Consider the following 24,586-nt stretch of genomic DNA (forward strand, 5'->3'; position numbering starts at 1 on the left):
AAGGGATAGGTCTCCCTTATGTATGTACAACAGTGTACCCGATCATCAATGACATTGAAATCACGAGAGACAAATACAAGGAGTGGGTTATGACAGGAGGAGGGTCATGACTCCATGGTTAACCTTAAACCTGAAATGACCCCAATCGACCTCTGCCTCCTAACCCTTTGAGTACACAACCCAGTGACGGGACAATATGAGTCTCTTGAGCGCCAAAAATATTGTCAACGGGCAGATGTAGTGGATCTGGTAGGATGGACCCGACTTTTCCCTTACAGCCTTGAATCGTCTGGTATGGAAGGTGTGGCTATGCAATGAGTAGTTGGTACTCTAACCAGGTGGAGATTGGGGCTAGGGAACCTGGAATTGAGCTGGGCCAAGAAGGTTCATGACGGGAAACCAGACCCACTAACCTATATCCGTTCATTTGGATGAAGGCAAAAGTTGAGTAAGTGGTCACAAAACATCTCTTAGTACCAACAAGGATGTCATGTAACCCTAAAACATTATGCAGCGTGACTTTGACAGGTTCTATATATGAATACACAAATACATATATAAAATGCAAATTATTGGGTATTAAAATTTCTGGAGACATCGCCACAAAGTGGCACAATTTTTAAAAATATAATTATTGAATAATAAGTAGTAATGATCACCGTGGAAGAGCAACAAAAATCGGAATTTGTGTAATCATGAATTATTTTAAGTGGAATCTTTTAGGAAATGAAGGAGGTTGTCTTGTAGATATTGTTGTTGAAGGAACCAAATTCGATGCTGAAAAGGCTGACCGGAGTATTGCGTTCAAATACAAAAGACGCAGCTGAGGCTGTGACGTGCGCGTTGTTGACGCGAAGTGTTTGATGGGAACGAATTGAACAGCCGCCATTTTGCTGTGTGAGGCAGCGGTGGGATAGCTTCTGTGGATTTGGTGTGTTTGTGCACTTTTACTCATTGTCAGGTGGGTTTAGTGAGTTTAGAAAGTGAGAATATGTACATGTGTTTTAGATTCTCTTTGAATTCGCTGACGAATTGATATAGTCAATGCGTATTCCGACGGGTTGTGACGTTAGCTCAGCAGTTAGCTTTCTTGGTAGCTAGGAGTGACACCAAAAACCTGATGTACCTTTTCAAATTTAGAAGTCTGTGACAGTCCATCACTATATTCGTGTGACACCAGTCTTGTTTTTGATGTGCATAGTCGTGGTCATTTTAAACAGACGTAGGTCTCGGGAGTTATAATAAGCTTATTTTTTATATTGGCACAACCCAACGTTTTCTGATATAGTTGCCATTATGAGACCGTAAAGTTCATCATGTTGAATGGAAACAGCAGTCTTGAGGTTATATTACATGAGTGTCTTCTTCTTTGCACCCGATCTTACAATGTATGTATTGACACTGGCCATGTTGTCTGTCTGATCTCGACATGGTTTTGCTCCAAAGTTGAAGTCGGAGTTCTGAAATATGGTTTTCCCTTTTTAGAGTAGAGCCCCCTATGTTGACCGCATATTGTTCGATGGCTTCACTATTGCGTGTTTAGAAATACTTGTCATTTCAGCGTACCGGTCAATCACAATAGGCATTACTTCAAAATCTAACCTAATATTAAATACCGTAGTTGGTCGTTTTGGGGTCATTTCAAGATATTTTCAGAAAATCCTGATGGAAGCCTTTGGGGTTTTTTTTTTGTTCGAGGATACTTGCTGGCTAAGAAGTGGTGCTGAGTTGTGCCTCAGTTCGGTCATTCTTGTTTGCTATCGGTAGTTTTGAAGAATCATGTTTTCCATTGTACAAGGGTGCTGCTTTTCTAAGCGATCACACATAGCTTTAATAAAATGCAATGTCCTGTGTCATACTTTTCAGACACGATGGCAAGTCCTGGGAGTGAGAACTTAAGGATGAAGAGCTATAAAAACAAAGCTCTGAATCCTCAAGAGATGCGGCGAAGGAGAGAAGAAGAAGGCATCCAGCTTCGCAAACAGAAACGAGAAGAGCAGGTGAAAAAAGCGTTCATTTAAATGTGCACGTTCATGGTAACTAACTGAGAGGAGAGTATTCATGATTTTTATTCAGAATTTTGTTGTTGGAATGGGTCATATGACAATATTAAATGAATGATGTGAATGATATTGAATGATGTGGACAATCTGCCAAAGTGAGGAGGTCTTATCAATCATCCCTGTCAATTCTATACACTATAGATCTATGCTGACTCATGGCAGAATAACAGTTTTCTTGTCTGACCCATGACGCCAAAGTCTGTCTGCACTGCAGAGCAAACGGAGCTAACAACCGTGTCACATGAAAACTTTATTGACACTCATTGTGCATCTATGCAGCAAGGTTTCCCTCATTGTTTAATAATTGGCTTAAAAATAAATGCAGTACTCAACCCATAATGAAAACAGTCAAAGGAGTTATTATTGTTATGACGCAATCTAAGCAAATGAATGTTGAATTTATCTTTAAAAGCCCCAAAACTAGAATAGAATAATGCAGAAAAAAGGTAAATTAGGTTGTATACCAACTGTAATACAGTGCAAGTAAGATTAAGTTGACAAAATGATAGGAATATGTCATTATGTCTGCTTTCTAGAAGAGGAAATTGTGATATGTTCTAAAGCTGTTTTACCAACAGAGGTAGCTTAGTTGCACTGAGCAGAAACATGCAAACTAGTCTCAAAAATACATGTAAAATTGTGCTGAAATAAAAAATGTCACTTCATAATTTTTTGTATATTTTTGTCATTTTGCCCACCTCCCAAGTTTTTCTTGAAGTGAGTCCAGTCCTGTCCTACAGAAGAAGGAAGAAGGATTGCAAACCAGGGTGCACTGGTCGTAGTTTGGCCGATATCCAGTGCCAATTTTAGTTATTTATTTATTTTTTAAAGTCTCGACCGGGCGACACCGAACTGAATAACACATAGAAGTCACTTTTAATTGATTACACAAACTTACTAAAAAAAACAATAATATGGGGCAAATGCGCCCATTGTTATAATCCAAACTAGAATTGTATTTTTCATTCAGTGTAGTGTGGAGACCTGTTGTTCGGGATGCACTGATCCCGATCCTGGTATCGGGTATCAACCTGATCCAGTCTCTTAAAGTGGGTTCGGGCGTCAGTGAAACCACATATCTTTTGACTCAACATACAATTGTGGTTCACTATTTGTCGCAGACTTGACTGAATGAATGGATATCCGCAGAAGCTGTACGTGTGTGTGTTGAGGAAACTGCTTTGTTGAGCAATCAACGTAGTAATAAAAAAACAAAAAAACAAAAAAAACGCCTGACAGAATATGATGTGAAAATGCTGAACTAATGAGCCTAGATCACGTGCCAGTTCTCTATCCAACTCAAACTCATCAAATTTCATTCTGTATTTACTTCCACTGCTTAACTAAAGTTGAAGTTTCCCTTTGCATTTTATTGTTTTGAGCTTCTGTGTTGATTTTCAGTTCATAACTGCCAGGTAACTGTTCTTGTTTTCTGTATCTACAGCTCTTTAAAAGAAGAAATGTATCTGTACCTTCCAATGAAGAATCAATGTTGGAATGTCCAATCCAGGATCCAGACGTGAGCTCAACAGTTCCTATTTCAGGTGTACGTGTTACCCTCCATGGAGTTTGTTCCACTTGGTCTTGTCCTGTGCGATACAATCTGGAAAATTATAATTGCTTAATTTATCTCATTGTTTTGTAGGATGGAGTCATAACACCTGACATGATACAGATGATATTCTCTGAGGACCCGGATCATCAGCTGATAGCCACCCAAAAATTTAGGAAGTTACTCTCCAAAGGTTTGTGTTGTTCTTTCAACGCTATCATTCACTTTTTATTTGATTCTTAGATGACACCTCTGTTCTGTTTGCAGAACCAAACCCTCCTATTGATGAAGTTATTTCTACTCCTGGTGTGGTGACTCGTTTTGTGGAGTTTCTAAAAAGAAGTGAAAACTGCACACTTCAGGTAATAATTGTAATGAATATTACGGATTATCTTTTAACCAAGGAGTTTTTTTGTGTGAATTGTAGGATCAAAGGTGTCTACAAACAGTAACAATATATGAGTTCAAAGTAATCCTCTTGTGTTATCGTTGATGTTGACAGAGACTAATGTTGTACTTTCTTGTTGTTTAATGAGTCTTTATCTTTAGTGTGATTTATGCATTTTTTTATATGCATCGTCTCTGTGCTCCTTGTAGTTTGAAGCTGCCTGGGCTCTAACCAACATTGCGTCAGGCACCTTCCTGCATACCAAGGTTGTGATTGAAACAGGTGCTGTTCCTATTTTCATTGAGTTACTAAACTCAGAGTATGAGGATGTCCAGGAACAGGTGAGAACTTGATAAAATGACGCATTACTATTCAGTACCATCATTTCCATGTCCGTTACATGTTAGATGATCTATTTACTACCAATCATTATTACTGTGGTTTTCTTTTCAATTAATTTCTGATGCTTTGGTCTGCTGGTTTATCTTAATGTTATGTCTCTCAGGCGGTGTGGGCACTTGGCAACATAGCTGGTGACAATGCAGAGTGTAGAGACTATGTCCTCAACTGTGGCATCCTACCGTCTCTGCAGCAGTAGGTGTCTTTTTCTATGAAAATGATTTTTCTGTCCAATTGTCCAAGTCTCAGTTTGTTCTCTTCAAGGCTGCTAGCAAAGTCCAACCGTCTCACAACAATTCGCAATGCTGTTTGGGCACTTTCTAATCTGTGCCGTGGCAAGAACCCTCCTCCAGACTTTTCCAAGGTTTGCAAATGGTTCTGCAAGCAGTATTTTTGTGGAGTGCACATTGGTTAATTTACTTTGAAAAATGATCTCTCTTTCCCCGTTGTGCAGGTGTCTCCCTGTCTCAGTGTGCTGTCCAGACTTTTGTTCAGCAGTGATCCTGATGTGCTGGCAGATGCTTGCTGGGCTCTGTCATACCTCTCTGATGGTCCAAATGAAAAGATCCAGACTGTCATCGATTCTGGTGTGTGTCGTAGGCTTGTAGAGCTGCTCATGTAAGTGTTCCTTTGCTGAGTTGCCAACAGGCCTTTATTTTGAGCAACAGTTAAAGATTAACTACAATTTGTTGTCCTGGCTGATTGCCTGGATAGCTTATAATTTTTCTTGTCATTGTAAGGAGTCGCTTTGTTTTTATTTAATTATTTAATCAAACATCTACATTTAATACATTGCTGCTGATTCTATCAGAATTATCATTTCCACTGTGTGTCAGCTGTTTTTGATATAATAGATTTATAGAATGTCACAAAGTTCCACACATTTATCCTTGTTAGCAAAATGTAGTACGTGCTCCGTAGCATCATCTTACTCTGTCACCCGCTTGTTAACAACCCACTCCTTTACTTCTTTTAAATCCTGTCCATATTGAGGTTACATTTTGATCAATGCTGATAAGTCAGTTAATTATCTAGATGTCCATTGAGCGTCGATCTAATGTGGCCTGGTAACATTTTTTATTATAGGCACAGTGACTACAAGGTGGTCTCTCCTGCCTTGCGAGCTGTGGGCAACATTGTTACAGGAGATGACATCCAGACCCAGGTATATATGCATTGCACATAAATAAGTGTGGCAGATGTAACTGAGGCAATTCTTAACTTTCCAGGTGATCCTGAACTGTTCAGCGCTGCCATGTTTGCTGCACTTGCTCAGCAGTCCTAAGGAATCCATCAAAAAGGAAGCATGCTGGACCGTATCTAACATCACTGCAGGAAACAGAGCTCAAATTCAGGTCAGGACAATCCTGCTTGTCCAACTGTGTATTTCAATGTATGTCAACATGAATGTTTTTATACTGAAAGCCCTTCTACTCTGTTCAGAATGTGATTGATGCCAACATATTCCCAGTGCTGATTGAGATACTTCAGAAGGCAGAATTCCGCACAAGGAAAGAGGCAGCGTGGGCAATTACTAATGCCACATCCGGGGGCACACCAGCTCAAATTAGGTAGGTTTGACTTTGTGGGGAAATTGCTGAGATGGTTCACTGTTGATAGTTGTAGAGCATCACTAAACAATATCTCGTTGTCAATGAATGTTTGTTAGGAAAGGAAAATGTGTGACTTGAATGCATGTAAACCTCAAGTTATAATGAATAAGATCACTTAAGTTCATATAAGGATTTATTTTTCTCTTCTCTCTGGTTCGAACATGTGATTGGTGGAAGTTCCCTTTTCTACATTGTTGGTCGATAGTCAACTTGTTTTGAAGAGTCACCAACACGCCCCTGGAACAATGCATTTGTCGTCCACAAAGTTGAATTACATTTCTAAATAAGTACAAATGTATTTCTTAGTAAATCAATTTCAGAATGGTGTTGCATTAATTGAGAGCTGGGGACAAATGAATGAAGCCACAGTGAAGCTCTCAACAGTCGAGATTTGATTAAATCCACACATATGTCTGTTGGACATCTGATCAGCTGATGTATTGACCGGTGCCATCTCTATACTCAGACGAGGCCACATGAGGTGATTGTCGAGAATTTTTTGTCCATGATCATACAAATTTATTTCAAGAAAACATTATATAATAATGGCATCTATAGTCAGGGACATGGTTTTTATTCTATTGGATTGATCTCCACATCTGACGTGGGTTGTTATATTACTTTTTTGAGAGAGTTTTCTGCTTTAACCATGATGTGTATTTGCTCTATCCACACGCAGAAACCTTTCTCTCTGCAATGTGTGTGACAGCCTTCGCTTTAAATTGCCTCTGCTGTGGTTGCCATGCTTTTGAATTTTTGGATTGATCGATACAGATGAAAAAAAATAACCCTGCTGAAATGCCATGAACATTCCAAATATTGACCCTCTTGATGATCGGTCGATCATTAGATTTGATATAAACCTATGTGTCCGGTGTACTGTGAAACTTTGAGGAGATCAGAGACTAACTAATCTTGCAGCATAACTAACATTTTTGTTACTTTTGATGGTCTTAGAATATTGGAATGTAATGTACCAGGGTTGGAGGATTATGGCAAAAATGATAATGGCGATTATCTTGATTCATATCATAATCACGATTATTCAAATAATTATTCAACTCAATTTAAGATTTTGCTGTCATTGAACTTTCAAACTTTATTGAACAATGAACTACAATTAAACAATGTGTAAAATATATAACGGTTAATTTTAACCTTCATCATTTAGGTTAAATGTTTCTTTCATATTTGAGCATTTCCTGCGTGTTTGCAGCATCATGAATGACAAGGAGCACTTGATTTTATCACCCCTGTCTCAGGTTGAGCACAGGGGTTTGTTTTAATGCATTTCTGCACTTCCAAATAATCATTGATTTTCGAAACATCTCCAACAAGCAGTGAGCGCTGTTGCTGTGACTTGAGCACTGTTGCTGTGACTCTGGATGAGCATCTGCTCCTCTGCGGTTCTGACGCTGAAAACCATGCCGCCGTTGTACAGGCGACCGAGTTGGCTGCCAACAGTGGCTAATGTTAGGGTCCCCCACTCCGTGTAAAGGCTCGAGCTCTCTCGCTGACAGGCCGAGCTTCACCCTGAGTGGCTCACTGTGCCCTCCGCAGTAGCTACCCACTGGGGACGTGGCCTGGTACCGCGTTTGGGTGCATTGGGACGGAATGAGACGAATGTCCGGCTAAATACTTGTTTCATGACGATTATCTCGTTTTGATAATCATAGGATTACATAATCGAAATCCAGATTAAAAATTTAATTGACCAGCCCTATTATGTACTGTATGATATTGAGCATTGATAGAAGTTGTTTGCATTCTCACCGCATTCAATTTTGATTTCTTAGTTTTCCCATTTCCTCCACAGTTGTTCACTCAGTCGTGCACCGATCTTTTCATCCACATATATTTTGAGCTACCGTTTGCTCACCATACCATAATAGTTCTTCAATGTACTTCAATGGGTGTCAGCAGCGGTGATGTGAGTTGATGAAAGTAGTTCACTGCCTTCAAAGCAATCGCTTATGTATAGTACAAAAATACATGACACAAATTAAGTTAAGATCATAAGATTGTGACTGAACTAATGAATGTTAATCATGTCCTAATGCACTATCCAAGTCAGGTGCGTGAACAAAGGGTAACTTGGGTAACTGTTTCTTGTGTTGGAAGTACCCTTTAAATCCGTCATCACAAACCAAAGTCCCCCACACTCGTCTACTCTACATGCTGCTGCGATTTGGTGTTGTGACCATGTTGTAATGTTGTTGTTGCTTTTTTATAGTATGATGTGAATAAGATACTTGCTCTAACTAAAATCTTCCCTGTGTTTTGTACTTACTGGCAATCCTAACATAAAATATCGAAGGTCTACTTTTGAGACAGCATGTGTCTGCAGCCCCACTTTTCACATAAGAATAAGGAGTCTTCTGCTGTCCAACTGACATCCTATTCATGTGACCATGTGTACAGTAAATTTTAAAGTGTGTCTTCAATGATCACATTAACGTTGCGGATAGGCTTGTGGTGACGGTGTAACATTTTGGTTCATGGCCTTGACATGCAAAGATGTGCATGTTGGAGTGCACATCTTTAAGTGTGTATCGCATCATGACAAACTCATAGAAGTGACGTATGAGTTCTAGAAAAAGAAAAACATTTTGTAAATAAGACATGACCTTTGTGTCCCCTTGGAAAGGTTTTATTTCTTTGAGTAAGGGCTGAAGCTGATCGCTGAAATAATGAGTCTTGACGAATCTGATTGTTATACAAAAGATGTTTCTCCCTAAAGTGAATTTCTGTGAACAGGTACCTGGTTTCACTCAATGCGATCAAGCCAATGTGCGACCTGCTGACAGTCATGGACTCCAAGATCGTGCAGGTGTCTCTCAATGGTCTTGAGAACATCCTGAGACTGGGAGAACAAGAGTCCAAACAGAATGGGACAGGCATCAACCCCTACTGTGCTCTGATCGAGGAGGCTTATGGTATGAGAATTCTTGCATTGCTTCAGCCCTGACATTTATTGACTCTATTGACCTGTCCGCTTGTGCGACTCATCCTCTCACCCATCCAACATACTGAATTAGTTATTCATGAAATGACCTCTGCAGCAAAGACACCCCAACACAGATGGCTTGACCTTAACCACTCACTGTGTGTTTTAGGTCTGGACAAGATTGAGTTTCTGCAGAGTCATGAGAACCAGGAGATCTATCAGAAGGCCTTCGATCTGATCGAGCATTACTTTGGTGTTGATGAGGAGGATGCCAGCCTGGTGCCACAGGTGGACCAGAATCAGGGTCAGTTCATCTTCCAGCAGCAGGAAGGGCCCATGGAAGGCTTCCAACTCTGATCCAGCCCCCCTGCTCCTCCGCCACCTGCCTTTTTCCTGGTGACTAAAGTTGCAGCAGAGATGGCAGTCTGCTGGCGTACCAGGCCTCCTCGGTACTCACCTGGTCTCTCCTGGGTCAGCTCCAATAGCTCTATCCCTTCAGACCTTTAGCACTACCAGTCCTTTGCAACACCATCATCTCTTCGGATACTCAGACTTGTGAATTGTGACAAAGCTGTTTGAGAGTGAAGGAGCCGATTTGGAGTTGCTGGTTCCTCCAACATGGTGGAAAGGCTCATCAAATTAACACCTTGTCTGTTTTTGATCTTCTGTTTTCTTTTCTCTTCTTTCATGACTTAACTTTTAGTTGAGTTCTGTTGATGCCATTTGTTTTGTCCACCTAAAATGAGTCAGTCATCAGAACCCACATCCCGATTTGAATGTGAACTACCTCTTCACCTCTCAGAAAGGAAGTAGGAAGGCAAAATCCTAGTGAAGAGTATTTTCTTTTGATCATGGCTGAATATAAACATTGAATAAAAGCGGGTTGATGCCTGACCAATGAAGCTTGTGGACCTCAAAGCTTCGGTTCAGGATTGTGAAGCTGGAACACTGTCCATCGATTCGAGGAGCAAAAAAAAAGGTGAAAGCCAGATGGGCTCCTGGTGTTCTAAGAGCTGTCGGGGAGCTGCTCTCCTCATTCGCTGCTTTCAGCTCGGACCCGGCTGCTTCCTTAAACGTAAGATAGAATTCTGAAACTGTGTGGGTTTTTTTTTTTTTTTTTTTGCTGCTTGTACTCACATTTTTTTAAGTCCTTTTTTTTCCCAAGAAGCAGGAATTGTGTAAAGACGGTGCCGTCTTTGTTACGTGATGCAGTGCGAGCAACACTTTGATGAGGCTTCTGCTCCTTTCTATCGTCTCCCTGATCTAGCAACTTGATGCATCCTACATTACAGTCTTCTGCCTGCACTTGTTTCTCTTTATGTGACAGGAGTAGTCAATTTATTCAGAGGGTTTTGTATATTATATATACTTGTAAGAAAGTGTTAAAGTATTTAAGTGGCTTAGAGAAGTTGTGCAGTTGGAATGATTACTGCCGCTCCTCTGTACGTTTAGTTAATGGGGTGTTGATCTCCTCCCGTCTTTGTCACGACTTCTCTGAGGCCCTGCGATAGAAGTGCGGTGATGATTTCCTTTCCTGAGGCTCCACCCCTGAGCATGGTTGGATTGTCATACTTGTTTGATTTCAGCAAGGTGGAAAACGGAGAGCCAAACATTGAAATTCTATTTACGTGAAATGCAAAATGTTTGTAATGGAGAAGTTACAACAAGCACATTCAGTCGTTTATAGTTTTCTAATAATTCTGGTTCGTACGATTGTCTACTTTTGTTTCCAGGTTTTGGTAGTGTTATTGGTTTTCTTCAGTTTGGGGATTCATTTGCCGTGCGCTTGTGGCTCTCTGTGGAAATCCTCTGGAACTCTTGCAAGCAGCCTTGCAGGACGGATCCCAAGTCTGTCAGGAAGTGACGCTGGCCATGGCTGCCTAACCCTGTGTGGGGAAGCACACTCTATGGTGTAACAAAAATCAATAAATTGATCCATTTGCGAAAACGTGGCACAAGTTGTGGCTGATTTACAGAAGAGCAGTCTTCCTTCCTTCAGAATCTGCCTTCAATGAACGTTCATGTTAGCAGCGACCATCCACCACATGTGCATGAATGCAAATGACTTTGATGCTGATGTGTACTTTACTATCATATTATTCAAACCTGCCCAGTACGATATAACCATAACCCCTGTCTCCCTGTAGCAGCAAAGCTCCTGCTCCTGTTGGATTGCTTAGTAGTGATGTGTTCTGCATCAGGGTCATTAACCACAGGTGTCAATGAGCCCACAAAGTGGGTGCACTGTTCTGGCACAGATGCCGCAGAGCACAGCATCACGATTTCTGTTTGGCGTTTCCTCGCAGGACTGTCACGTTTGAAGTGGACACCCAACAGGAATAGCATTCAAAATGTGGGGAAGGAAACGCACATACAATGGTGTGGCTCATTTATGGATTATTGAAAATTAAAATGCTATAAATCTGTTTTGTGGTATACACTACAACTAACATGAGTTAATATATCATTCTTGCTGTGTTGCTGAAAATAAAATGGACTTGTTTTCCATATGAAGGTCCATGATACTGTGTATTTCCGTGTTCTGTTGTCAGAAAGGGGTGAAATAATCAGACTTGATATAAACGAATGACGTGTTTTAAACATGAAGGGAAGATCGAGAAACAGACGGAAGAATACAGATGCTATAAGCATGAATGTTTACATAATATGACAGTTAAGGATGCCACTTTACAGCTTGGTGAGGTCAGTTGTGGAGATGAGAAAACCATGACTTTAAATGAAGTCCTTTATATAAGGTAAAGGTGACTGGTGATGAAACTTGATTAGAATGAAGATGTAATGTAGTACCTTCACATACATTCATGTTGTACGATTACAATGGGTAGGAGAGAAAACGCTCCAGTACACAGATGTGAAGTTGGACACAGATGTCCGTGTCCCTTCTCAACTGACCACAGCTAGGGGGGAAAACACGCACGGATGGGTCAACTGCTTTCAGGCCCTGTCTGGGTACTTTCATTCAAGAGACCGAACCACCATAAAGAGCAGTTGCGACAGTAAAAGCTGGGTGAGAACATCTCCTCCTGGTCTTTAATCCTGAAAAACGAAGCGGCTTCATCCACAGGTTACAGTGACCATAATGAAGGGAGCTATGGGATCTGATGCGATCTGCAGATGACTGGCCCATCAGCCGCTACTCCAAAAAAAAAAAAAAAAAAAAAAAAAAAGCTTGAGTTTTGATATAGATTAGACGGTAGATTTACTAAATACTAAACCATTCAAATTGGTTTGTGTAATGTGACACTGTTTTCACTGTTTGGAGTTCGGTGAGATTTTAGTGTGTAGTAGGGATGTAAATCGAGCTTACGTGTAGCAATAATACATAATTTAACAATAAATTAATTAAATAATACAAAAGAAACCTGATGAGGTTTGTCTAAATTTTTACTTGATTTTTGTCCTTGTGAGTTTGGTGAGATTTTACTGTTGAGATTGCATGTAGTGATAATGTGATTATTGACCATCCATAAATACTGTATGGGGTCGGGGGGATACGGGTGGGGGGGTTAGAGTGAGAGGTTGGGGAAAGCATGATATCGATGACACACACACACACAAAAAAACATGACTGCGAGTGTGTGTGCGTGTAGAAGTATGGAATTATTCAGCAGTCCATATACCCAGCTCGAAGATAAATATGGGGGACAGAAACCAAGTTTGTGTTGAGGAAGACAAGCTAAAGGGAGTGAGCGACAGCAAGTTCATTGTACTCAACAAAAGATAAGTGCCAAGAACTGGTTGGACAAGTGTGACGTGTGCAAGTACTGGGACAGAGACTGAAATACAAAGCAGCAGATAAGGAAAAGTTGTTCCTGCATGTTCCAGGAACAGCTGATGAATGGTATTTTAACATATTTAATACTTGGAATGGACAGTTGGGAATATTTACACTAGGGGTGGGATTCGATTAAAAAATTAATGTACTTAATTTGAGAATTTGTGATAAATTAATCTCAATTAATCGCAGTTTAATGATATAAGAATATTTGCCACAAGACGCCATATTTTTCAATATGAATGGATTTGGTATATATTAACCTTTATATGAAAATAAATTCCAAGTTTCAACATGAAATTGAACTCGGCCAACAACACATGAGAGTAATGCTGTGAGAGGTCCAAAGAGAGGTCCAGCTAGGTTTGTCTAGAAGTCTAGAAGCCTTTTTGGGCACTACTTTTTTTTTTTTAATTTAATTTACATACATTTCTGATTCCCACTGACACTCAAGATGATGAAAGTTTCAGGTTGTAATATTTAGCTGACATCACACATGGACTCTGCAGGATCACTTTTGCCAGTAACCCAATCTTGTGAAACAAACTTTCCAATCTCCACCAAGAGTGCATGAAAATATTGCACCTCCTCATTCGTCCATCTTTTCACTTCACTCACAGTTGAATTTTGTTGTTTTCTTGAGTGCCCCCTACCCACAGTGCATGCCATTGTAACTTGTTTTGCTGGCTCACTCCTACCAGTGGGCCCCGACAGTGAAGTCCGCAGCTTCCCCAGTTGAGTTGATGCATCCCATTTAATGAACGTGCTTTTTGGCACTGTCTTATCAGACTCACCTCCGGTTTTATACTCACAAGACGTGACAGGTGTGAATGCATCCATCATTGTTTCCCAGATCGAAGCCCTCCTGTCTTGTTTGTCACAACTTCCTCTGCAACCAGGGCCAAGGGCATGACCCGCCTTTTGTTATGTAATTTGGAGACCTAGCATAAATAATAACATAAAAATATAAAAATAATAGAATAGCAATTATGGAATAAAAGAAAGATGTTCTGTTGGGTACATCTCATCCACCAGATCTGCATGGTGGGTTTGGAGTCACATGTTTTTTCAGCCTCAGCCATATCTCGAAGGAAAAGTCTTTGCGAGACAGATCATCAAAATCTTCTTCACAGGACTGCATAGAATGTGAAACATCCCTTTTTGGAAGACAACCATGTGGGAGGGTGCAAGTGACCTGATAAACCAGAGCTGTGGGTTTGTGAGCAAGGTGTCATTTCTGAGAGTCAACAGAAGATGGAAGGACCTCTGCTGGTGCTCGCGACCCTGGCCCTGCTCTATCTATGCAGTGGAGAGAACCTGGAATGCTGCGGTAAAAAAAAAAACTGCCCTGATTTCGAGAAACTACTCAGTGTGAACTCGGTGAGTTATTACTTGGGAACATTTGCTGTTTTTTTGCTTGAGATCTGAAATGACATTTTTGTGTGCAGAATGTTGAGAAACGTTCGTACGGTGCCATGGAAGTGTTAAAATACCGCTTAATAGAACAAACAGCTTCCCAAGTGAAGGAAGGAAACGATAAGCTGGCTGATTACTGTAAGAGACTGGCGGATATGAATCCAGGTGAGTTTGGAAAAGAAGCAGTCTTGTGACATCTTTTAAAAAGAAGTTGGGTTCAACGTGACTATCATAAACATCTAGCTGATTTCTATGGCAAGATCCAATCGGAGCAGAGTGTAGGATTGATAGATAGTGGCATGCAGTTAAATAGCAGGATCTTCAGTGTGACCCAAAGGTTGGGATAGGAGTGAAGTCACCCATCTAGTGCGTATATTATGACGTGATCAGGCCAGAATGAGTTACTTCATGGTTTCAAACGTTCATCTGATTCTCACGGAACACTCCTTTTGCATTTTGTCTCAGGATACGATCCTCATCAAAAGTGTAACAGAACAGAACAGCTGTCTGCCATCTTCTTGTGTAAAGCAGCAACTACAGAGAGCAACAGCCACTCACAACAGAATGTACGCCATTATGCTGACGACGCATTAGTCTCAGCAAAGTCTCAGGAGTGTTTACTACAGTATTACTGCAGTATTATTTAGGAATATAGTCACTTGAAAATGCTTGTTGACACCCATCAATCTGTGTATCCTCTCTCATTAACTTGATTATAGTATTAGTATATAGTAGTAGTTTTTAATGTATCAATCTAAATATTTCATATTCGGCTGATTTTTGTAATATATTTACCCCTTTTTTGTTGAATAAAAAGAGGACCATGGCCGTGTAATGAAGTAACTTTGTGAAACAGTACCAGTCGAGAAGATGATTCTGAGTGACAATGATACTTTTCTTTCTATGATCTTTGTATTCCGCAGCCAGTAACGTGAACTGTAACAGATGGCCAGTCGAGGTCGCTGTAGAACACGGCAACGCATATGTGATCTGGCTCATTTCACATGAGGGCACACTGTACAAACCTGATGGAGAGGATCTGGTGGAGATTGAGACGAAACCCCCTCAGTCTGTATATGTGCTGTAAGTTGATTTTATACTGTCTGACTGAAAAAAGACAATAGCCTTTTTTAAATGTTGCTAATACCGGTCAAGCTTATTCAGATAAAACAAAGCAGCAATATCATGCTTATAGACAAACGTATCTTTCAGCATAGTTGCCACTGAATGGAGCTTAATTCTGTTTCTGAAAGCGTTGACTTAATGCGAGAATTCCATGGGCCACCACAAGGGAGAAGGACACTGTAACGTCCATGGAAAATTATATGACAGAGTGGAAAAGCCTTATTTGAAAACATTCTTCCCAACTTAAGTGACTCTGGAAGTATCGCTCTCTGATCCTGGCAAGACCTTAGCAACAATGATACAGTGATTTTTAAAAGCGCATTCTCTTTGTTTTCTTGCCTTCTTTACCATTTTTTCAGACATTTTCCTTTTCTCCATTCACCACACAGTCAGTCTTACTGCATGGTAGTTACAAGAGGATAATCTCAAGTTGCTGTAGTTGTTCCTGTCCAATGAACCATGTTTGACGAATGACTGTTGACCATGAAGATTGTTTTGAAATCTATTTAAATCTCCTTCTACTGATAGAACAGAGGTTTCTGATTCCCATCACTTTGTCGATCTCTTTTCCAAAGCATGGGATGGTCCAACAGAAAGGAGTGTTACATTACCTGTACAAAAAAGACAAATTACAGTCAGCAGGAAAGTCACGGTTCAGTCACTTGGCTCTTAGTGATTAGAAAAATAAATATGCTTTTAATAATGAGAAATCTCCTGACATTAAAAATTGTAGCAGGGAAGACACAAGCCACAAAATGCTTCAACACTTCAAGTCAAGCTGTCAAACAGGTATTCACAAAAAGGTTTTCAATATAGCGTTTGGATGTTTTCAGTGGGCACTCTTCATGCTCGCATAATAAAGCTCAATCATGTAGCATATCGATGAACATTTGGAAGCAGGAAGTGCTCTCAGATTGCTCTCTCTTTTCATTCTTTTAAAGGAAGTACATTGGAATACCCGATAGGGAGGATGGCATTCGTAAACATGCCGAATTGGTGGCGGTGCTGTCTTGGGCCGGGGTGAAGTTCGAACCCAGAGACTTCGTTGGAGCATGCTATGGGGTCAACGAACGGTTGCAAATTAACAACGAAATCTGGGTTGTTGCATTTGACTAGAGTCAGATGACTTTGTCAAGTGACCGTCACTCTGTTGTTATAAGCTAACTATGTCCTTTCTGATGAAGTTTGTGTGGAATTTTTCATCTTTGAGAAGAACAAGGATGTAATAACCGGAGGGGTGTAGTTTCGATGTCACAAAATAATGGACACAGGCATCTGTTATCGTAATTGGTCGTCTCAGTGCAGGTGTTCCCTCGGAAACTAGATCATGGAAAAACTAATGACCTATATAATATATATAAAGGTTCTAGGATGCAGCAGTCTTTATACTGTCACACTGCGACCAACATATACGATTTTTTAATGGTTTGGTGTAACACAGGATTGGATTAAAAGCCTCTCAGGTGTGGAAAAATGATGAAAATGAATGGATGCTCATTGTGCTATACTATGCATGTGTGTTGTTGCAACACGGTAGGAAACTAGCTCCCTTCGTCCTCACAAAAAATGTTGTCTTTGTTTTGCATCTATTTTTAATTCTAGCTGACTAATGCTTGAGCTACCAGAAGGTCTGGTCTTCTGCATGATACTGACATTTGATGATCCAACTTGTTAGACGAGTTGAAGAAAAACAAAGGCATTGCCACTCTTTGAATCTAGAGGAAACTTTTTGAACAAATTTCAAATTCATGTGGAATTATAATGGAAGAATAAACTAGACAGTGGACTTGTGATCATGGCTGCATCTCATCATTGTGGAGTGAAAATGATTAAATTTTATTGTGGCAATAATCCAGATATTTTGTGATGTACCTGATTGTATGTTTCGTTTCATGTTTGAAGCCAATTTGTGGAACTTTCAAGAATACAATTCCAGAGTACAGTACAAGGCCCATGGTACAGAATGATAAAACGTCAAAAAGTGTGAATGGTTTATACTGCTACTGATGACCCCAGGCTCTTTTTTGTTCCTTTTTCTCAGTCTGTCTCATAATATACATTATTGTCACTCTTGATTTTCCTGTCTTGTGACGCATGTAATGAGTAAACATTACAGCCCCAGTATCGTTTTCGTATCCTTTTGTGAAGTTATCGTTGCATTAGTTGTTGCCTATAATCACAAAATGTTTGCATGTTTTATAGACAGCGACTGATGGTTTAATGACCAAATGGTTGTTTTTAATGGAGAGGTTTAACACAAATAGAATTATCTTTGAATATCAATAAAAAAAATTGTCAGGTTGTACCACAAGTATTCCTCATTTTAAGACCGAGTTTAACTGCTGTTGTGCCGTCTGGGGGGGAAAGGAAAATAAAATGGTCAGAATCAGAATCAGCTTTATTGCCATCGTCAGCGGGGATCCCACCAACTAGGAAAGTGCTTTGGGATAACAGTCAAAAGCATAAATCCTAATCATAAAAATAAATAAAATAAACAGTCATAGAAACAACTAAAAGAACCCACAAACAAGGGCTGAGCACAAATTCAATCTGGCGGCCGAGGGGAAGAAGCGGTTCCTGTGACGGGAGGTTCTGGTCTGGATCGACTGTAGCCTCCTGCCAGAGGGAAGAGGAACAAACAGTCCATGTCCAGGATGAGAAGGGTGAGTTGTTTTTATCTGTCATAATATACATTACCGTTAATCTTGATATTGCCTGTCCTGTGACGCATGTAATGAGTCAACATGTTGATAGCACAACAGCTGCCTCAAAGAATGCTCTCAAGATTCGTGAGTGAGATGTGCATGAGGTGTTGCTTCTCATACAGCAAGACTGGGATGGGTGAGAACAGATATGGTAGCTTACCTGAGGCTACACCACAGTGATAGGGCCACACGCAACACCAACTGAGCCATTTTAGTCTCATGAGTGACAATGACTGGACGATGACTAGATGAGATCTGACAAGACGATGACTTGACATGGAGACTTGACTTTGCACAAAACCAGACTGTTGCTTGTCTTGACGTGGAGACTACACCTGACAGGACAAGTTGATGACTATACGTGACGGGACTCAACCAGACCTTTTCTTGACCAAACTAAAGACGGTGACTTGACAAGGACTTGATGAAACGTGACACACAGACATGACGGCAGATGTAACAGGAGAAGGGGCAGGTAAAGGGGAACCAAAGCAAGAATCCAGGTGCAATTAGATGGCGGTGCAGACAAGACAGACTAGACGCACACAAGGCAACCAGACTGGCTCCACCAAAATAAAACTGGAAATAAACAACCGGACCGTCAAACTGACAGATGAAAAATTCTTAACAGGCAAAGCTTGACAGTGTGCAATTAAACGCCCATCCCAAAACCACTTCGTCATTTTCCAAATTGTTAACATTCTCCACAACCAGTTCTTTGAAAAGGTTATTCAATGACAGCAGGGAAGTACACAAAAACAACTCTTCTGAGTGAGCCCTTTCATGTTACATAAAGTAAATACCTGTAACTGTTAAAAAAAGACCAGAGAGGACCAACCCAAAAGACTATAACCCCCTCCAGCTTTGGCTCCTGTTGTCTGCATGAATGCGTATAGAAAGATGTTCTTCCCACCCTGAAGTTGGTATAGACACACAAGCGTTTATTTGCAGAATATATACTGTATGTTCACTTAAGTAGGCTTTTTTCAGCTTACTCTGCCTCAAATGGCACCATAAATTGAGGGCATGATAAATAGAACTGACCAGAATGTGTTGTGAAGCAGGATGGGTGTAGCCAGTAGGTGTCACCCAGAGTTATCAAAGGTTACATCATAGGCATTTGTATAGTTTTGGACTGTGAAATCAACACTGTCAAAACGGTTGTGGAAGACCACAAATCTAAATGCATTTAAATTATGAATCTCATTTGCAGATTTTATGTGAATAAAAACGCTGTTATTTCATTTTTCTTGCAAATTATTCTAGAGGATACAAGAGAGAAGAAGGATACACCAAAATGTCAAAACTGTTTGATTTATGGCCCTGGAGATAATAAGACACCTCCCCTTCCGGAGGTAATAAAACCACCCCCTCCCCCTTTTTATATAAAAAGAAATTAAAATAATACCCCTCCCCCTTTTTTATATCAACAGGGAATTAAAATAATAACCCTCCCCCTTGTTTTATGACAGGAAGGGAAATAATTAACCCTATCATCCCTTGTTTTATAACAGGAAGGAAAATAACGAAGGGAGGGTAAATCTGTAATGTACCTACGGCGTACGCAGGCGCCGCCCGGGGAATCTTTGCAGGATGAGTGGTCTCGAGAGCCTTACGGACGTCGAGGGAGATGGGGGTACGCGTTTAAGTATGACACAGCTGAATTGTACATTTACCAACTGGATGACGACGAAACCTTGAGTGCCTATACGGAGATGGCCGTGTTATCGTCTAACGAGTGGGGTGTGCTGAGAGAGGTGAAGCCGGAAAATCTTCCAAGGGCTGAAGAAGAAGAAGAAGAACAACAATAACGTCAGAAGGCTGGAGCCGTGTCTAACAAACCTGATCGAATGGAGAGGAAGCCGTCCTTCGTGGCTATATGGCTGGCTAAAATCTCAGGATCAGGACGATGGTCCTTCAGAGCCCTCCATAAAGTATCAACAGGAGTCACGGGTGAAGAAGAAGAAGATTTCGTCCTGGGGTATTTTAATTCTGATTGCGGTGTATTTCGTACTCTGTTAACCATACCTTTGGATGCTTGGAGTGAAAAAATCCGCGAGATTTCTCCAAAAATCGACGGCCTCTTCTACCATAGCCGCTTACGGGTTGATACCCTTGTGTTGAAAAAAGCACTGACCTTTTAGTCCCGCCCTTTGGACCGCCTACTCACTGGCGGTTGTTATAAAGAGGGTGTTTTCCAGAGCGACACCCTGCAGACGTACCCAGCGGAACAAGCGCATCCAGGACAACGATGAGGACCGAAGGTGTTCCGAGACGTATTGCCACTATCTTCCTGGGAGCTGCTACAGGCGGTGCTGGGTACGGAATGAACAACCCCTCGCCGACCCGTCTACTTCCTGCGGTAGAAGACGTTACAGGTGATGGTCATGAGTACGAGGGTTCTAACAACGGCATGGCGGACGGAGCCTGTCCTTCATTGAAGACACAGACGACTCTGATGCAACTGAAATGGAAGATGTGGACGATGAGGAGGAACCTGTAGGGAGAGCAACAACCTCCTGCCCTGAGAACGAAACTGTCGGCGTGCATCCGCCTGCTTCATCCTCAGCTCTCAAGACCAAGAACCAGCAGCTAATGATGAAACGGATGGATGGATAAGCGGTTTCTTCCTGAAAGCTGTAAAGACAGTTGTATTTCATCTACTAGGTAAAACCATGCGCAGATATTGGAGGGAGATCTGCTACGGCTGCCAAGTAGACCATCCCAGCCAAGTACAACACAGCTGTCTTGAAGAGATGGAGGATGATTTCTACAGTCTTAACTTCCACCCGTTGATGAAGAGACTCTGTAACAAGAACTTTCTGCCTGCTATACAACACTACTTGACCCTGAATGACGTACAACCGGAGAAAATGAGAACCAAGGCTACGGCTGAGACAGTCTTGCTCGAAATGAGGTCTCCAAAATCAAGCGTCTGGAACGAATACATCAAACACGAGCCAGAGGATCTTCGAATTGAACGTCTGGAATCAGCAAGTAGAATCTGGAATAGAACGCCGGTCCTGGGCGATGTCACAAACACGAGATACCCTCGTATGTGATATTTTTTATTTTTTTTGCTTTTACTGTCTTTGTATAACTTTACGATCGAATCCTGACATAACCTGTTTAATAAAAAACATTAAGAAGCATATTCGAATCTCGGCTCATTCATTTCTCATTTAACATGTCGGTGAAACACATCATTAAAAGAGTTTATTACAATCCTCTTCACCCTGGGAGCTACGGAGGTGCAGATCGCCTTCGTCGAGGGGTGCAGGTTGAGACTGGAAAACCAGTCAGTTCTAAATCTATTAAAGATTTTTTATCAAAACAGGATGCTTACACCCTGCATAAACCGGTCAGAGTAAACTTTCCGAGAAACAGAGTATTTGTTCACAGGCCGCTTCAACAATTCCAGGCCGACCTATGCGACATGCAGGCATTGGCTAGATATAACGACGATCAAAATTACTTGTTGACCGTTATAGATGTATTTTCAAAGAAGGCCTATGTACGCGTTTCAAAAAGAAAGACTGCGATTGAGACAATGAAGGCGTTTGAATCAGTGCTGGAGGAGAGCGGGACGCCTGCAAAGCTACAGACGGATGACGGGAAAGAATTTTTTAACAAGAGTTTCAGGGCTTTGATGGAAAGGGAGGGTATTAATCATTTTTCAACAGCGAGTGACGTTAAGGTCTCTGTGGTTGAGAGATTTAACCGCACTCTTAAAAATCGGATGTGGAGATATTTTACAGCTAAAAACACTCTACGTTACATCGGGGTTTTACAGGATCTAGTAAAGAGTTATAATCACAGCTATCACAGTAGTATAAAAATGACACCGATGGAAGTAACTAAAGAAAATACTCTGCAAGTGTTTGACAATCTTTACATTAGACCGTCGAAAGGTCGACAGAAGCCGAAATTTAAGGAGGGCGATCATGTTAGGATATCAAAACTACGAGGTGTATTTGACAAAAAGTATGAGCAGAGTTTTACAGACGAGATATTTACGATAACTGAATTTATTCACCGCAACCCGCCTGTGTATAAATTGAAAGATTTCGACGGCAAACCCATCCAGGGGTCATTTTATGATCAAGAATTACAAAAAGTACAACTCGTTAAGGATAAAGTATTTCACGTTGAAAAGATTCTCAAGAAACGCTGCGTTAAAGGAGAGAGACAGGTCTTTGTCCAGTGGAAGAACTGGCCTGAAAAATTCAACAGTTGGGTAAAAGCTTCAGATATAAAAAATATATAAGACGATCCTTCTTTACACCAGGCGTCATATCATCATGTACGACTCAAAGAACACTGGCTTCTATGTGACTTTACCATCAAACACCAGTGCAAAAGTTTTTAAAGACAACTCGATCGGTACTTTCCGCGTTGATTTAGCACAACATATTGATTTAAACGGGAAATGGGAGGTGGCTTTGACGGAGATTACATACCCTCACACATGGCATAATATTCCGGAGGATGTGGCGTCATTTTACTGGAAACCGAACCCTAGAGGACCTGATTCCAACACAAACACGGCTCCCCCAAGAGGATCAGATTCAGATGCTAACACGTCGCGGCGGCATAAAGATGAATTTCATAGAGCAATGGCGAGACTTAGGGCTCCGGATCCTGACGCCAGCACCTCAACTCAGAGGAAAAAAGACGAATCGCGAGGGATTGATCGACATTTCAAAACTGCAGGAACAGATATTTCTAAACTGAAGTTCAAGGGTGGATATTACAGCTCTATTAATCAGATTACAACCGAGTTGGAGCAAACCTTTAAAAAAACCAATAACAATATACGCTTCCTGTTTGACGGTGCACTGCAAAAAATTGATCTTCAAGGAGACGGTCAGAACTTAGTGCTTTTTAACTCGCCTTTAGCTTACATGTTAGGTGTAGAGCCTGGTCATTGGATCAATTTTTGCGAGTTCAGAGCGCCCCATCCAGTTTAAAAGCGGGGTTTTACCATCTTTACTGTTACAGCGACGTTGTAAGACCTCAGCTTGTAGGGGATGCATATGCACCGCTTTTAAGAACGGTGGAAATCAAGGGTAGTTACTCAGATATAATCACACAACATTTTAACCCTGCTTACTATTTACCAGTTGCCAAGAACCATATTGAAAATATTCAGGTACAAATTAAATCAGATCTTAACAAACCAGTCAATTTTACCTTTGGAAAAGTGGTGGTGACTCTACACTTTAGACCTGTTACTTGAGAGGATATTATATAACCCTCGTATCGTCGTCTGGAAATCCATTCATCATCACAACGCCGGAGAGAGATAACCCCCCTGTCTAGACCCCGTCATAAACAAACACAATGGTACATGCAGACTTAAGAGACGACCCGCACAGATTTGTACAATATTATGAAAAACAGGTGGGCGGAGATCTACCCGGGTTCTACACTGCCCCGGTTATGTACGGACGAGGCATCGGTTCCCTCTCCTCAAAAATGTTTCGGTTTGTATCACCTCTGTTGAAAAGAGGTATTGCCATAGCGAAGCCTCATCTCAAATCAGCAGTGGGTAACATAGCCACGGATATGTTCACCCGTACCGTGAGAGGAATGAGCGATCAACAGAGACAGGAAGGGTCAGGCGGTATAGCCGTCTTATCACGAAGGACAAAGAGACGCCCACCAGGACGACGTGTAACACAGAGCTCAAATAAACGTACAAACAAAAAAAGAAAGAAGCCAGTTGACAGAAGCAAACGGGCCAAGAGGAAGTCCAGAGGGAGCTCCGATATATTTTTAAAAACCTTATATACAGTAACATGGCGTTCCTACACCAGAAATCTGCTGAATGCACATTGGCAGAACAGGATTTATTCACGCCGCCGATGACGCAGCTTTCCATCGAGGACAAAATTTACACTGAAATTGCTCCAGTAGCCGCTATCAGCGAAGGAGGACCGATTGAGTTTTTTATACCGGGAGACGGTGAAAAGTATCTAGACCTAAACGACACCCTTCTACACGTGCGTGCAAGAATTACTAACGCCGATGGCACCCCGCTGGCTAACGACGCAGCAGTCGGTCTCATCAATTATCCTCTAAACACAATCTTTGATCAGTGCGATGTGGTTCTGGGGGATCGGATGATTTTGCAGTCCAGTTCCACTCACCCGTACAGAGCTATGATTGAAACACTTCTCAACTTTTCAGGCGACACTCTTAAAACACAGTTTAGCGCCGGTCTTTTTTACCAAGACACACCCGGGTCAATTGACTCGATCGTCACAGTAAACGGACCCAACGCAGGCCTTAATAAACGGGCAGAGTTCACGAGCAGATCCAGAGAAGTACACCTTCTCGGTCCTCTCCACAGCGACATATTTTTCTGTGAGAGACTGTTATTAAACTCGGTCGATTTAAGAATTAAACTCACCAGGGCGAACGATGCCTTCTGCCTGACCGGACCCCGCGACTCCACCTTTCGTCTGAAAATCCTCGGCGCCTCTCTGTTTGTGAAGAAAGTCACTGTTTCGCCAGCTGTGAGAATAGGTCATGCAGCGGGTTTGTTAAAAGGAAATGCTCTCTACCCCCTCTCACGAG

At 41.3% G+C, this 24,586-nt stretch overlaps 1 protein-coding gene across 3 annotated transcripts; it reads left to right on the forward strand.

The window, feature by feature from the left end:
- Positions 1 to 811: 811 nt before the first annotated feature.
- On the forward strand, positions 812 to 11,472 carry kpna5 (karyopherin alpha 5 (importin alpha 6)). Of its 3 annotated transcripts, none has more exons than XM_053880834.1 (14): positions 812 to 961; positions 1,867 to 2,000; positions 3,508 to 3,609; positions 3,709 to 3,808; positions 3,883 to 3,977; positions 4,213 to 4,344; positions 4,509 to 4,597; positions 4,667 to 4,766; positions 4,857 to 5,020; positions 5,489 to 5,567; positions 5,632 to 5,757; positions 5,846 to 5,973; positions 8,773 to 8,951; positions 9,132 to 11,472. In XM_053880834.1, exons 2-14 carry the CDS (start codon positions 1,872 to 1,874, stop codon positions 9,317 to 9,319), a joined length of 1,611 nt encoding a protein of 536 aa, XP_053736809.1. In that variant the 5' UTR covers positions 812 to 961; positions 1,867 to 1,871; the 3' UTR covers positions 9,320 to 11,472. The 3 variants fall into 3 exon arrangements, with proteins under 3 accessions (XP_053736809.1, XP_053736811.1, XP_053736810.1); XM_053880836.1 differs by having other exon boundaries at positions 3,508 to 3,582; XM_053880835.1 differs by having other exon boundaries at positions 865 to 931.
- Positions 11,473 to 24,586: the final 13,114 nt, after the last annotated feature.

This window comes from Synchiropus splendidus, chromosome 12 (genome assembly GCF_027744825.2).
Source record: "Synchiropus splendidus isolate RoL2022-P1 chromosome 12, RoL_Sspl_1.0, whole genome shotgun sequence".
NCBI lineage: Eukaryota > Metazoa > Chordata > Actinopteri > Syngnathiformes > Callionymidae > Synchiropus > Synchiropus splendidus.

Excerpts from the sequence above, each read along its gene's own strand:
- kpna5 (XM_053880834.1), top strand. The coding sequence starts at position 1,872 with ATGGCAAGTCCTGGGAGTGAGAACTTAAGGATGAAGAGCTATAAAAAC. Across the intron at positions 5,021-5,488 it reads AGGCTTGTAGAGCTGCTCAT|GCACAGTGACTACAAGGTGG; the intron begins GTAAGTGTTCCT and ends TTTTTATTATAG. Across the intron at positions 5,568-5,631 it reads GAGATGACATCCAGACCCAG|GTGATCCTGAACTGTTCAGC; the intron begins GTATATATGCAT and ends TTAACTTTCCAG.